General features: G+C 43.7%; 1 protein-coding gene across 1 annotated transcript; it reads right to left on the bottom strand.

The window, feature by feature from the left end:
- Positions 1-10,941: 10,941 nt before the first annotated feature.
- On the bottom strand, positions 10,942-12,611 carry LOC311136274 (uncharacterized protein; the record flags this gene model as incomplete). Its single annotated transcript, XM_084170404.1, has 5 exons — positions 10,942-11,109; positions 11,801-11,893; positions 11,961-12,044; positions 12,215-12,358; positions 12,447-12,611. 5 exons carry the CDS (start codon positions 12,609-12,611, stop codon positions 10,954-10,956), a joined length of 642 nt encoding a protein of 213 aa, XP_084026530.1. The 3' UTR covers positions 10,942-10,953.
- Between the last annotated feature and the right edge of the window lie 775 nt (positions 12,612-13,386).

A 13,386-nucleotide genomic window follows, 5' to 3' on the forward strand; every position in this document is an offset into this window, starting at 1 on the left:
ATCGTCTCTTATAACCAAAAAGAGCTTCTGGATATCAGGACATCGATTACTCACCTCGCATTGGACGAAGATTTTTTCTTCAACGAGGCGGCCGCGAATGATATCATACAGACACCCGACAAGGCCCAAATCCCCGTCATTCGCGTGAGGAAGAGACGGAGATATCGCGGACGCAGATCCGGGTGCCTTGTAAGGATCTGACGGCGAGCGAGTAAACTGCCTGTTCCATCAATCCTATTAGCCAACGTTCAAGCTTTTGAGAATAAAATGGACGATTTAAGATTACGGTTATCCTACCAACGGGACATTAAAAACTGTAATATCTTATGTTTCACGGAGTCGTGGCTGAACGACAACAATGATAACATTCAGCTAGCAGGCTATACGCTACATCGGTCTCGAGGTTTTGCTCGCCTGAGGTAGAGTATCTTATGATAAGCTGTAGACCACACTATTTACCAAGAGAGTTTTCATCTATATTTTTAATGGCTGTCTATTTACCACCACAAACCAATGCTGGCATTAAGATTGCACTGAATGAGTTGTACAAGGCCATTAATCAACAGGAAAACGCTCATCCAGATGCAGCGCTCCTAGTGGCCGGGGACTTTAATGCAGGGAAACTTAAATCCGTTCTACCTAATTTCTACCAGCATGTTAAATGTGCAACCAGAGGGAAAAAAACTCTAGACCACCTTTACTCCACACACAGAGACGCATACAAAGCTCTCCCTCGCCCTCCATTTGGCAAATCTGACCATAACTCTATCCTCCTGATTCCTGCTTATAAGCAAAAACTGAAGCAGGAAGCACCAGTGATTCGGTTAATAAAAAAGTGGTCAGATGACGCAGATGCTAAGCTACAGGACTGTTTTGCTAGCACAGACTGGAACATGTTCCGGGATTCTTCAGACAGCATTGAGGAGTACACCACATCAGTCACTGGCTTCATCAATAAGTGCATCGATGATGTCGTCCCCACAGTGACAGTACGTACATACCCCAACCAGAAGCCATGGATTACAGGAAACATCCGCACTGAGCTAAAGGGTAGAGCTGCCGCTTTCAAGGAACGGGACTCTAACCCGGACGCTTATAAGAAATCCCGCTATGACCTCCGACGAACCATCAAACAGGCAAAGAGTCAATACAGGTCTAAGATTGAATCATACTACACTGGCTCTGACGCTCGTCGGATGTGGCAGGGCTTGAAAACTATTACAGACTACAAAGGGAAGCACAGCCGCGAGCTGCCCAGTGACACAAGCCTACCAGACGAGCTAAACCACTTCTATGCTCGCTTCGAGGCAAGCAACACTGAAGCATGCATGAGAGCACCAGCTGTTCCGGATGACTATGTGATCACGCTCTCCGTAGCCGATGTGAGTAAGACTTTTAAGCAGGTCAACATTCACAAGGCCGCAGGGCCAGACGGATTACCAGGACGTGTACTCCGAGCATGTGCTGACCAACTGGCAAGTGTCTTCACTGACATTTTCAACATGTCCCTGACTGAGTCTGTAATACCAACATGTTTCAAGCAGACCACCATAGTCCCCGTGCCCAAGAACTCTAAGATAACCTGCCTAAATGACTACCGACCCGTAGCACTGACGTCTGTAGCCATGAAGTGCTTTGAAAGACTGGTCATGGCTCACATCAACAGCATAATCCCAGAAACCCTAGACCCACTCCAATTTGCATACCGCCCCAACAGATCCACAGATGATGCAATCTCTATCGCACTCCACACTGCCCTTTCCCACCTGGACAAGAGGAACACCTACGTGAGAATGCTATTCATTGACTACAGCTCAGCATTCAACACCATAGTGCCCTCTAAGCTCATCACTAAGCTAAGGATCCTGGGACTAAACATCTCCCTCTGCAACTGGATCCTGGACTTCCTGACGGGCCGCCCCCAGGCGGTAAGGGTAGGTAACAACACATCTGCCACACTGATCCTCAACACGGGGGCCCCTCAGGGGTGCGTGCTCAGTCCCCTCCTGTACTCTCTGTTCACCCATGACTGCATGGCCAGGCACGACTCCAACACCATCATTAAGTTTGCCGATGACACAACAGTGGTAGGCCTGATCACCGACAACGATGAGACAGCCTATAGGGAGGAGGTCAGACATCTGGCCGTGTGGTGCCAGGACAACAACCTCTCCCTCAACGTGACCAAGACAAAGGAGATGATTGTGGACTACAGGAAAAAAAAGAGGACTGAGCACGCCCCCATTCTCATCGACGGGGCTGTAGTGGAACAGGTTGAGAGCTTCAAGTTCCTTGGTGTCCACATCACCAACAAACTATCATGGTCCAAACACACCAAGACAGTCGTGAAGAGGGCACGACAAAGCCTATTCCCCCTCAGGAGACTAAAAAGATTTGGCATGGGTCCTCAGATCCTCAAAAAATTCTACAGCTGCACCATCGAGAGCATCCTGACTGGTTGCATCACCGCCTGGTATGGCAACTGCTTGGCCTCTGACCGCAAGGCACTACAGAGGGTAGTGCGTACGGCCCAGTACATCACTGGGGCAAAGCTTCCTGCCATCCAGGACCTCTATACCAGGCGGTGTCAGAGGAAGGCCCTCAAAATTGTCAAAGACTCCAGCCACCCTAGTCATAGACTGTTCTCTCTGCTACCGCACGGCAAGCGGTACCGGAGTGCCAAGTCTAGGTCCAAAAGACTTCTCAACAGCTTCTACCCCCAAGCCATAAGACTCCTGAACAGCTAATCATGGCTACCCGGACTATTTGCACTGCCCCCCCACCCCATCCTTTTTATGCTGCTGCTACTCTGTTAAGTATTTATGCATAGTCACTTTAACTCTACCCACATGTACATATTACCTCAACTACCTCAACTAGCCGGTGCCCCCGCACATTGACTCTGCAACGGTACCCCCCTGTATATATAGCCTCCCTACTGTCACTTTATTTTACTTCTGCTCTTTTTTTCTCAACACTTTTTTTTGTTGTTGTTTTATTCTTACTTTTTTTGTTTAAAATAAATGCACTGTTGGTTAAGGGCTGTAAGTAAGCATTTCACTGTAATGTCTGCACCTGTTGTATTCGGCGCATGTGACCAATAACATTTGATTTGATTTGATTTGATTTGACATACAGTGGGGGGAAAAAGTATTTAGTCAGCCACCAATTGTGCAAGTTCTCCCACTTAAAAAGATGAGAGAGGCCTGTAATTTTCATCATAGGTACACGTCAACTATGACAGACAAAATGAGGAAAAAAAATCCAGAAAATCACATTGTAGGATTTTTTATGAATTTATTTGCAAATTATGGTGGAAAATAAGTATTTGGTCAATAACAAAATTTTCTCAATACTTTGTTATATACCCTTTGTTGGCAATGACACAGGTCAAACGTTTTCTGTAAGTCTTCACAAGGTTTTCACACACTGTTGCTGGTATTTTGGCCCATTCCTCCATGCAGATCTCCTCTAGAGCAGTGATGTTTTGGGGCTGTCGCTGGGCAACACGGACTTTCAACGCCCTCCAAAGATTTTCTATGGGGTTGAGATCTGGAGACTGGCTAGGCCACTCCAGGACCTTGAAATGCTTCTTACGAAGCCACTCCTTCGTTGCCCGGGCGGTGTGTTTGTGATCATTGTCATGCTGAAAGACCCAGCCACGTTTCATCTTCAATGCCCTTGCTGATGGAAGGAGGTTTTCACTCAAAATCTCACGATACATGGCCCCATTCATTCTTTCCTTTACACGGATCAGTCGTCCTGGTCCCTTTGCAGAAAAACAGCCCCAAAGCATGATGTTTCCACCCCCATGCTACACAGTAGGTATGGTGTTCTTTGGATGCAACTCAGCATTCTTTGTCCTCCAAACACGACAAGTTGAGTTTTTACCAAAAAGTTATATTTTGGTTTCATCTGACCATATGACATTCTCCCAATCCTCTTCTGGATCATCCAAATGCACTCTAGCAAACTTCAGACGGGCCTGGACATGTACTGGCTTAAGCAGGGGGACACGTCTTGCACTGCAGGATTTGAGTCCCTGGCGGCGTAGTGTGTTACTGATGGTAGGTTTTGTTACTTTGGTCCCAGCTCTCTGCAGGTCATTCACTAGGTCCCCCCGTGTGGTTCTGGGATTTTTGTGATCATTTTGACCCCACGGGGTGAGATCTTGCGTGGAGCCCCAGATCGAGGGAGATTATCAGTGGTCTTGTATGTCTTCCATTTCCTAATAATTGCTCCCAAAGTTGATTTCTTCAAACCAAGCTGCTTACCTATTGCAGATTCAGTCTTCCCAGCCTGGTGCAGGTCTACAATTTTGTTTCTGGTGTCCTTTGACAGCTCTTTGGTCTTGGCCATAGTGGAGTTTGGAGTGTTACTGTTTGAGGTTGTGGACAGGTGTCTTTTATACTGATAACAAGTTCAAACAGGTGCCATTAATAGAGGTAACGAGTGGAGGACAGAGGAGCCTCTTAAAGAAGAAGTTACAGGTCTGTGAGAGCCAGAAATCTTGCTTGTTTGTAGGTGACCAAATACTTATTTTCCACCATAATTTGCAAATAAATTCATAAAAAATCCTACAATGTGATTTTCTGGATTTTTTTCCCTCAATTTGTCTGTCATAGTTGACGTGTACCTATGATGAAAATTACAGGCCTCTCTCATCTTTTTAAGTGGGAGAACTTGCACAATTGGTGGCTGACTAAATACTTTTTTCCCCACTGTAGCTTTCACCTGGATTTACCTGGTCTGTCTATGATCCCTTGTTGATGTCACTTGTTAAATCCACTTCAATTAGTGTAGATGAAGGGCAGGAGACACATTAAAGGAGGATTTTTAAGTCTTGCTACAATTGAGACATGGATTGTGTGTGTGTGCCATTCAGAAGGTAAATGGGGAAGACAAAAGATTGAAGTGCCTTTAAACGGGGTATGGTAGTAGGTTCCAGGTGCGTGTGATACACCGGGTTGAGTGTGTCAAGAACTGCAACGCTGCTGGGTTTTTCACGAATAAACAGTTTCCCGTGTATCAAGAATGGTCCACCACCCAAAGGACATCCAGACAACTTGACAACTGTGGGAAGCATTGGAGTCAACATGGGCCAGCATCCCTGTGGAATGCTTTCGACACCTTGTAGAGTCCATGCCCCGACGAAATGAGGCTGTTCTGAAGGCAAAAGGGGGCGGGTGGAACTCAATATTAGGAAGGTGTTCCTAATGTTTTGTACACTCAGTGTATACTGTACACATCCCAGAATTAGTGATTATCAGAACACACATAAATGACAGTTAATAGACGTATTCATGTTGTACTGCAAGTGCACATACAACCAACACATATTGCATTGCCTAAATGCCGTGCAATACACCACTTTTTTTTTTTTTTTTTTTTTTTTTTTTTTAGTCATTTAGCAGACGCTCTTATCCAGAGCGACTTACATATATATATTTTTTTTATACTGGCCCCCTGTGGGAATCGAACCCACAACCCTGGCGTTGCAAACGCCATGCTCTATCAACTGAGCTACATCCCTGCCGGCCATTCCCTCCCCTACCCTGGACGACGCTGGGCCAATTGTACGCCGCCCATGAGTCTCCCAGTCGCGGCCGGCTGCGACAGAGCCTGGATTCGAACCAGGATCTCTAGTGACACAGTTAGCACTGCGATGCAGTGCCTTAGACCACTGCGCCACTCAGGAGACACCACCTCAGGCTAGGGAATGAATAAAGCGAACAATAATAAAAAATTCCAAACCCCTTATTACAGTGAGAGGCACATCTAATCTATTAACAATAATACAACTATACACATAAAAAAAGAAAACCGAAATAGATTTCACTCTGACTTAACCTTACGCTCAGTGACATGCGTTGAGGTCGGTGGCTATTATCAAAGCCAGATTTACTCACAAATAAACCTTGATGAAGCCCAAGTTCACCGTAGAATAGGTTACAGTAGCTCCAACAACCAGAGTGACATAGGCTATTAACTGAAATTGACAAACAATTTTAACCAAATGTAAATAACAATGTAGCCAAGCTACACAAGCGATAGCCTCTGATGGCGGCATATTTCATATCATCCGACAAAATGACACACTGTTAAGCTCAGCCATAAATCGATGTAGCATCCACAGTTATAACTGATAGGTGGCACTAAAAGACCAATATATGGACACATAGACTTTATTGCACATTTATTAAAAATAAAAACAATTGAAATACCTTATTTACATTAGTATTTAGACCCTTTGCTATGAGACTCGAAATTGAGCTCAGGTGCATCCTGTTTCCATTGATCATCCTGAAGATTTTTCTACAACTTGATTGGAGTCCACCTGTGGTAAATTCAATTGATTGGACATGATTTGGAAAGGCACACACCTGTCTATATAAGGTCCCACAGTTGACTGTGCATGTCTGAAAAAAAGCCATGAGGATGAAGGAATTGTCCGTAGAGCTCCGAGACAGGATTGTTTCGAGGCACAGATCTGGGGAAGGGTACCAAAAAATGTCTGCAGCATTGAAGGTCCACAAGGAGACAGTGGCCTCCATCATTCTTAAATGGAAGAAGTTTGAAACCACCAAGAATCGTCCTAGAGCTGGCCGCCCGGCCAAACTGAGCAATCGGGGGAGAAGGGTCAAAGAGGTGACCAAGAACCCGATGGTCACTCTGACAGAGCTCCAGATTTTCTCTGTGGAGATGGGAGAACCTACCAGAAGGACAACCATCTCTGCAGCACTCCACCAATCAGGCCTTTATGGTAGAGTGGCCCGACAGAAGCCACTCCTCAGTAAAAGGCACATGACAGCCCGCTTGGAGTTTGCCAAAAGGCAGCTAAAAGACTCTCAGACCATGAGAAACAAGATTTTCTGGTCTGATGAAATCAAGATTGAACTCTTTGGCCTGAATGCCAAGCGTCAAGTCTGGAGGAAACCTGGCACCATCCCTACGGTGAAGCATGGTGGTGGCAGCATCATGCTGTGGGGATGTTTCTCAGTGGCAAGGACTGGGAAACTAATCAGGATCGAGGGACAGATGAATGGCGCGAAGTATAGAGAGATCCTTGATGAAAACATCTCCAGAGCACTCAGGACCTCAGACTTCGGCGAAGGTTCACCTTCCAACAGGTCAACGACACAAAGCACTCAGCCAGGACAATGCAGGAGTGGCTTCGGGACAAGCCTCTGAATGTCCTTGAGTGGCCCAGCCAGAGCCCAGACTTGAACCCGATCGAACATCTCTGAAAAGACCTGAAAACAGCTGTGCAGCAACGCTCCCCATCCCCATCCCCATCCAACCTTACAGAACTTGAGAGGATCTGCAGAGAAAAATGGGAGAAACTCCCCAAATACAGGTGTGCCAGGCTTGTAGCATCATACCCAAGAAGACTCGAGTCTGTAATCGCTGCCAAAGATGCTTCAACAAAGTACTGAGGAAAGGGTCTGAATAATATGTACGTGTGATATTTTCAGTTTTGGGGGGGCTTTTCATACTTTAAAAAAATATATATATCGATTACCACAGGGTAAGCATTGCCTACCCTGACCGCATGTCACTGCCTGCATTAAATTACTAGCAAGTATCCATCAGGACAACCAACTATAGATGTTTGTAATGTATAAAGTTTAATTAGGAGAGGGAGACAGACCGTGTTCACCATGGCCAGCGCCAGGCCACTCTGTGGCGGTGCCAGCAGGGCTGGTTACTGAGGCAGGTGCAGCAGACTCCCAGACGGGCAGAGGGGAGCGCCAGCACTGACAGTTTTCTGGCAACCTCACTCCTCTCGGACACTTTACTATACATGCGATTGAGACGCGCTCAGCAGTGAGTGAGCTGCACACACCTTAGGGGGAAAAGAGGAGAGATTAGAGGAAAAGAGTGAGGAGTCTCATCTTACCCAAGAACAGGCTTGATACAACCTGGACTTTACTAGGTAGACCTGTGCTCATCTCATTTCTCCCAAAGGTAAAAATGTAATAGACCAAATGATAGCAGAGTAATGTTTCATACAAAACATGGGAAAAGAAGGTATACAAAGCCTCACAAACACTTTTCCAATTAGAGAACAAATCCATTGTTTACCAGACTACTGTAATATGTTTTTCGCTCAGCATATTGTGTACGAGCATCTTGACATTTTGTAATTCTTTCTCAATTATTTGTATTTGGACATGACATTCCTTACCCAGGACATTATAGACAGCCCCTTGCTGACTGAAGCCTCCCAGCTGGTCCAGAACACTCTGCCTCCTCTTCTTCAGGGTGCTGGCATCAACAAATACCCTGCACACAAGACAAGCACGGTGACGTCAAACAAACAACAGAGAAAATATGGCCCAAATGGAAAGAATCCAGATCTCTAAAAGTCAGAACCTTTTTCATTCTGCTGCTTCACCCCATACTAAAAGAACATAATACCGTGGACCCCCCTGGGACTCTGATGTAAATGTAGTCCTCAAGCTCAGGGGATCCACCAATGAAGAAGCGTCTCAGTTCTGACACTGTTCCTGTGGTCTCCACGTATGACACATTATTGTATGCTTCCCTATGGGATACAGACACACACAGTCAGAGTAGATCATCATTTACGCTACTTTCAGAAAACAATTCTGACTGTCATTATACACATATACACACCTTACCAGGGGTGGAAGGAATGACAAGGTAGCCATAGCCTTCATTTCTGTAGTGCTGCCAGAAGTACAGAAACGGCCATTGGGGGAGGGATTCTATGATAAAATAATTAATAATAATGCATGTTACAAATACCATTTTATGATAACTATTATCAGGAATACAATATAAACTAAATATTTATATTGAAATAAATATTAATACAATATACACTCACCCTCTATCTCATCCTGTCTGACGATGTTCTGGTCCATATCTAGCCACTTCGAAAATAACATCTACTCAACTAAGATGCATCTAACTTCATCTTGCTGTTTCAAAACAGTGTTAATACCTGATTGAGCCGGTGAGTTGAGGGTGTCCAGCTCAATGCCTTCCCTCTCCGGTTGAGCCAAAACCTGCTGCTGAAGGTGTTGAGAGAGGGCTGCTGTAGAGGTGACTCTCTGAATACGGATCCTGTAAACACCATTGTAAATATAAACAAAGTAAACAACATTCTAGCTAACTATTTGCCATGTTTCCCTGGCAAACTCAGTCAGGGTTCAGGTCAAACAATATAATGGGTGTTCATCGTCATCTGCTTTTAGAGCTAACTTTATGGCAATACAAGGAATAAAAGCCACACAAAGGCCAACTGCAACTTACTTAATTGTAAGGTATTTCACAGTATCCCGGGTGTCAGTGCTCCAGCCGTCTGCCATGTTGTAACGTTAGGAACCTTTTTGATGGCTAGCTAGGTTAGTAGCAACGGACACACACGCGCGCTCTGTATAAAGCAGCAAGATGGTTACCAGCAGGATATTTAGCCAATTCGCTAGCTAGCCAATTTTGCAGCTAGCTAGTACTTTTCACAAGCGTCTGCTCTTTGCATAGGAACAACAGTCTTTTTTTTTTGTGTGTATTTCTAAAAATATATATTTTAAATGTATTTTTCATTAAATTGTTTATATTGATTAATTTTGTTTTTGTTGTTATTTTTTTTATTTATTTTTTTATTAACAACAAATCAATACAAAAAGTACATGGGGAACACAAATATATATAAAGAAAATACAAAGGACATTTGCGCTAGGTGGTACAATATCACATTACACAAGGACATTAATGGACAACTATTTATTGGTGCACTACTGCCACCTATCGTTGGATCCAGTCCAGGACAGCAGAATAAAAAACACCCACTGATAATATGTAACGTTTACATTTCACATTTACATTTAAGTCATTTAGCAGACGCTCTTATCCAGAGCGACTTACAAATTGGTGCATTCAACTTAGCCAGTGTAATGTCAGAACAATAATTGTTCCCGTGCTGTAAAAGGTTTAAGAACCATTGATGTAATTAAGAAAAATATCTGTCTGACACAAATAATTGCAATTTCTAAAGTTTTATTGGAAATACATGTTTCAAACAGCACAAGTCAAGTACAGATGGGTGTAGCTACATCAGATAAATGCTAATTTAGTTTAAATCTGATGCAGTCCTCCAGTCCCAGTTCATATGCACACTTTTGACATGCTTCAGACCAGATGCATGCTCCACTTCTGTGCACAATGTTCATGAACTTGCATACATCACAGTGTTTCAAGCTTATGCATTCTGCATCTCTCAGCTGTCTTTCATCTGAAGCCATATCCTCCAGGGTCTAAACAGGTGTAGGTTTCCGTCTCTGTGTGGGAGACCAGATATTGCAAGGAGGCCAGTAAGGGGCCCTCTTCTCTTCCCTTTGGCCAAAGGAGACCTAAGACCCCAATACCAGTGACACTGCCCTGCGGCCGGTGCTGTCCTTTGGATGAGACCGCGTAGACAGAGGTCTTATCTCTCTGTTGTTACTAAACATCTCATGGCACTTATGGCATGAGTAGGGGTGTTGACCCTGCTTCTCCTGGCTATATTTCCAAGCCTAAGCATGGGAAAGCGCTTCTACGCACTATGTAAATCCAACTCATTATCATACGCCACCTGGGTAGGATGTATGGGGACCAATATCGTATTTGTTTTGTAAGAATGGTGCATGTCGCAAAATATAAGAATGAGACCAATATATGTATTTTGCAAATTTTGTATAAATTTTTTATTTAACCTTTATTTAACCAGGTAAGCCAGTTGAGAACAAGTTCTCATTTACAACTGCGACCTGGCCAAGATAAAGCAAAGCAGTGCGATAAAAACAACAACACAGAGTTACATATGGGGTAAACAAAACATAAAGTCAAAAATACAACAGAAAATATATATACAGTGTGTGCGAATGTAGTAAATTATGGAGGTAAGGCAATAAATAGGCCATAGTGCAAAATAGTTACAATTTCGTATTAACACTGGAATGATAGATGTGCAAAAGATGATGTGCAAATAGAGATACTGGGGTGCAAATTAGCAAAATAATGTGTGTGTGTGTGGTAGTAGGAGTAATAGTTGGCCATTATTTCTTTGAACATCTCAGTTTGGGCAGCAGCCACTGAAGAAACCTGTCAATCAAAAACAACAGGAGAATAAATAGTATTATAAACTGGTTGATTCGAGCCCTGAATGCTGATTGGCTGACAGCCGTGGTATGTCAGACCGTATACCACAGGTATGACAAAACATTTATTTTTACTGCTCTAATTACATTGGTAACCAGTTTATCATAGCAATAAGGGAACTCGGGGGTATGTGGAATATGGCCAATTTACCACGGCTAAGGGCTGTATCCAGCCCTTAAGAACAGCCCTTAGACGTGGTAGGTTGGCCATATACAACACCCCCTCGTGCCTTATTGCTTAAGTTTGCATTAACACATCAGACAGCTGCTCTTTCTCTGCTACCTCATTCTATTTCTCTAATTCTCTAGTCTAGTATTCCCTGTTTATATTCCACTTCTCCCTCATTTATTTCCTCACCTCTTCCTCAGACTCTTCTTTTCCTCTTTCTTGTGCTCCTCCTTACTTTCTCCAACATTTTCTATCTGTTGCATCTTATTGGCCTTCTCTTGCTTCACTCGTTTTTTGGCCTTGCCCTTCTTTTTCTTATTGATCTTCCCTTCCTGAATATTTTGGACAAGGAGAAAAAGTAATGTAAGCTTATGGGTTTTCTCTTCTCTTGAGCTACTATATCTAGAGATATGCTATACTGTAGAAGGACATACGGACAAGATTCCCATCTTGTATTTCCTCTCACCTGTGGGGCCACTCCTGCCATTTCCTGCGCCATTTCTTGGAGCAGCTTCCTGCCAGTCTCACTCAGGTTGGTGATGGGGGCCAGGCGAATAATCTGTACAGACAAAGGGTCAAACCATTGAGATGTGACACACACACAAACAAATGTAAGAGACGCCTACCAGTTGATGGTCCTTCAGTGGAACTTGTGGTTCCTTTGGAGGCTCTGGAAAGTCGTCAGTAGAGGCATCATTGCCATCATCACGCTGTGTGTCAGAGAGCTAGCTGGTCATAGTCCATTCTCCACATTCAGTGAAAGAGTTACTCAAATACATGGTGCAGAACTTATCGGCTCTATCAATGTAATTGTCTGCATAATTTCCAATCCGCCATATATATATATATTATTATATATTTTTTTGTATGCAGAACTTACCAGGAAGTCTGACTCATCGAAGGAGTGGAGAGACAGATCGTCGTCCTCTACCATATCCCTCACTTCAAGCTTTGTCACCTTTCCATCCTCCTCATCCTTAACTTTCAGCAGTGGTGTCCTCCTTCCATGATCCTCATCATCACACTGTGTATCAGAGTCAGCTAGTCAGAGACCATCCTCCTCACAGTGATGTCACTCAACAAAGACATGGACGGTAGGGTACAACTCTTACCTCAGATTCACAGTCAGTAAAGGAGTCGATGGAAAAGTCATCGGAGTTGGAGGACGAGATCACCTCATCATAATTTTTCTCTATCAGCCGAGTCACCTTTCCAGACTGAGGAGACAGCGAAAGGCATGTACTCATGGCAGCCATAGAATACACTGGCACCAACATGGTTTACAAGTAGTGAGTAATACATGGGTAACTGAAAATGCAAGTGTATTGAAATGCAATAAATGCAACTCCAATAACATTAGGGATGGAGATAAAGACCTTCCATAGTATAGGAATCTTTAAAATGTCGAATGGATGATTATCAATTCAACTAAGCCAACCAAAATGGCCATATGAATCAAAAGATTGATCTATCTGTTGTCTCTGTGGGAACAGCATAGATGTGTGACCTGGCTGAGAGGCTCTGGATTGATATTCCATCCATCCCCAGATGTCTGGTCCTGCCCACAGCTCACAATGATTGGCTGTTAACAGTAAAAAATGAATTAAACACTGCTTTGCTCATTTTGGCCATGGAAATAACTTGAATTATGTATCAATAAATATCAAAAGTACTGTTATGTGGTTGAATTTGAATGTGACTTACAGGCCTTTTGTGGATCTTAGTGGTCTGCACTGAAGTAGACTGTCAAGACAGCATTCAATGTGGTTAGATAGGGAGGGATATCTGCATTTGCTTTTATTGTGATAACTGCAGTTTGTACATGCAGCATGTATAACTAATGCGTATGTGTTATTGTTTTCAGGTCAGATATTACTTACAGGCTTTGGCCTTCTGCGCACCTTGCCGGTTGGCCACAACACAGAATCAGGGGTGTTCACCCTCACTGGATTCAACTGTCAACACAACACTCACTTTAAAATGTGATAATATAACAAAAACAGAACAAATAAATAAATATGTTATATTTACCACATAAGGGCGGCGCCTTAA

Source organism: Coregonus lavaretus, assembly GCF_964263955.1.
Source record: "Coregonus lavaretus genome assembly, chromosome: 10".
Taxonomy (NCBI): domain Eukaryota; kingdom Metazoa; phylum Chordata; class Actinopteri; order Salmoniformes; family Salmonidae; genus Coregonus; species Coregonus lavaretus.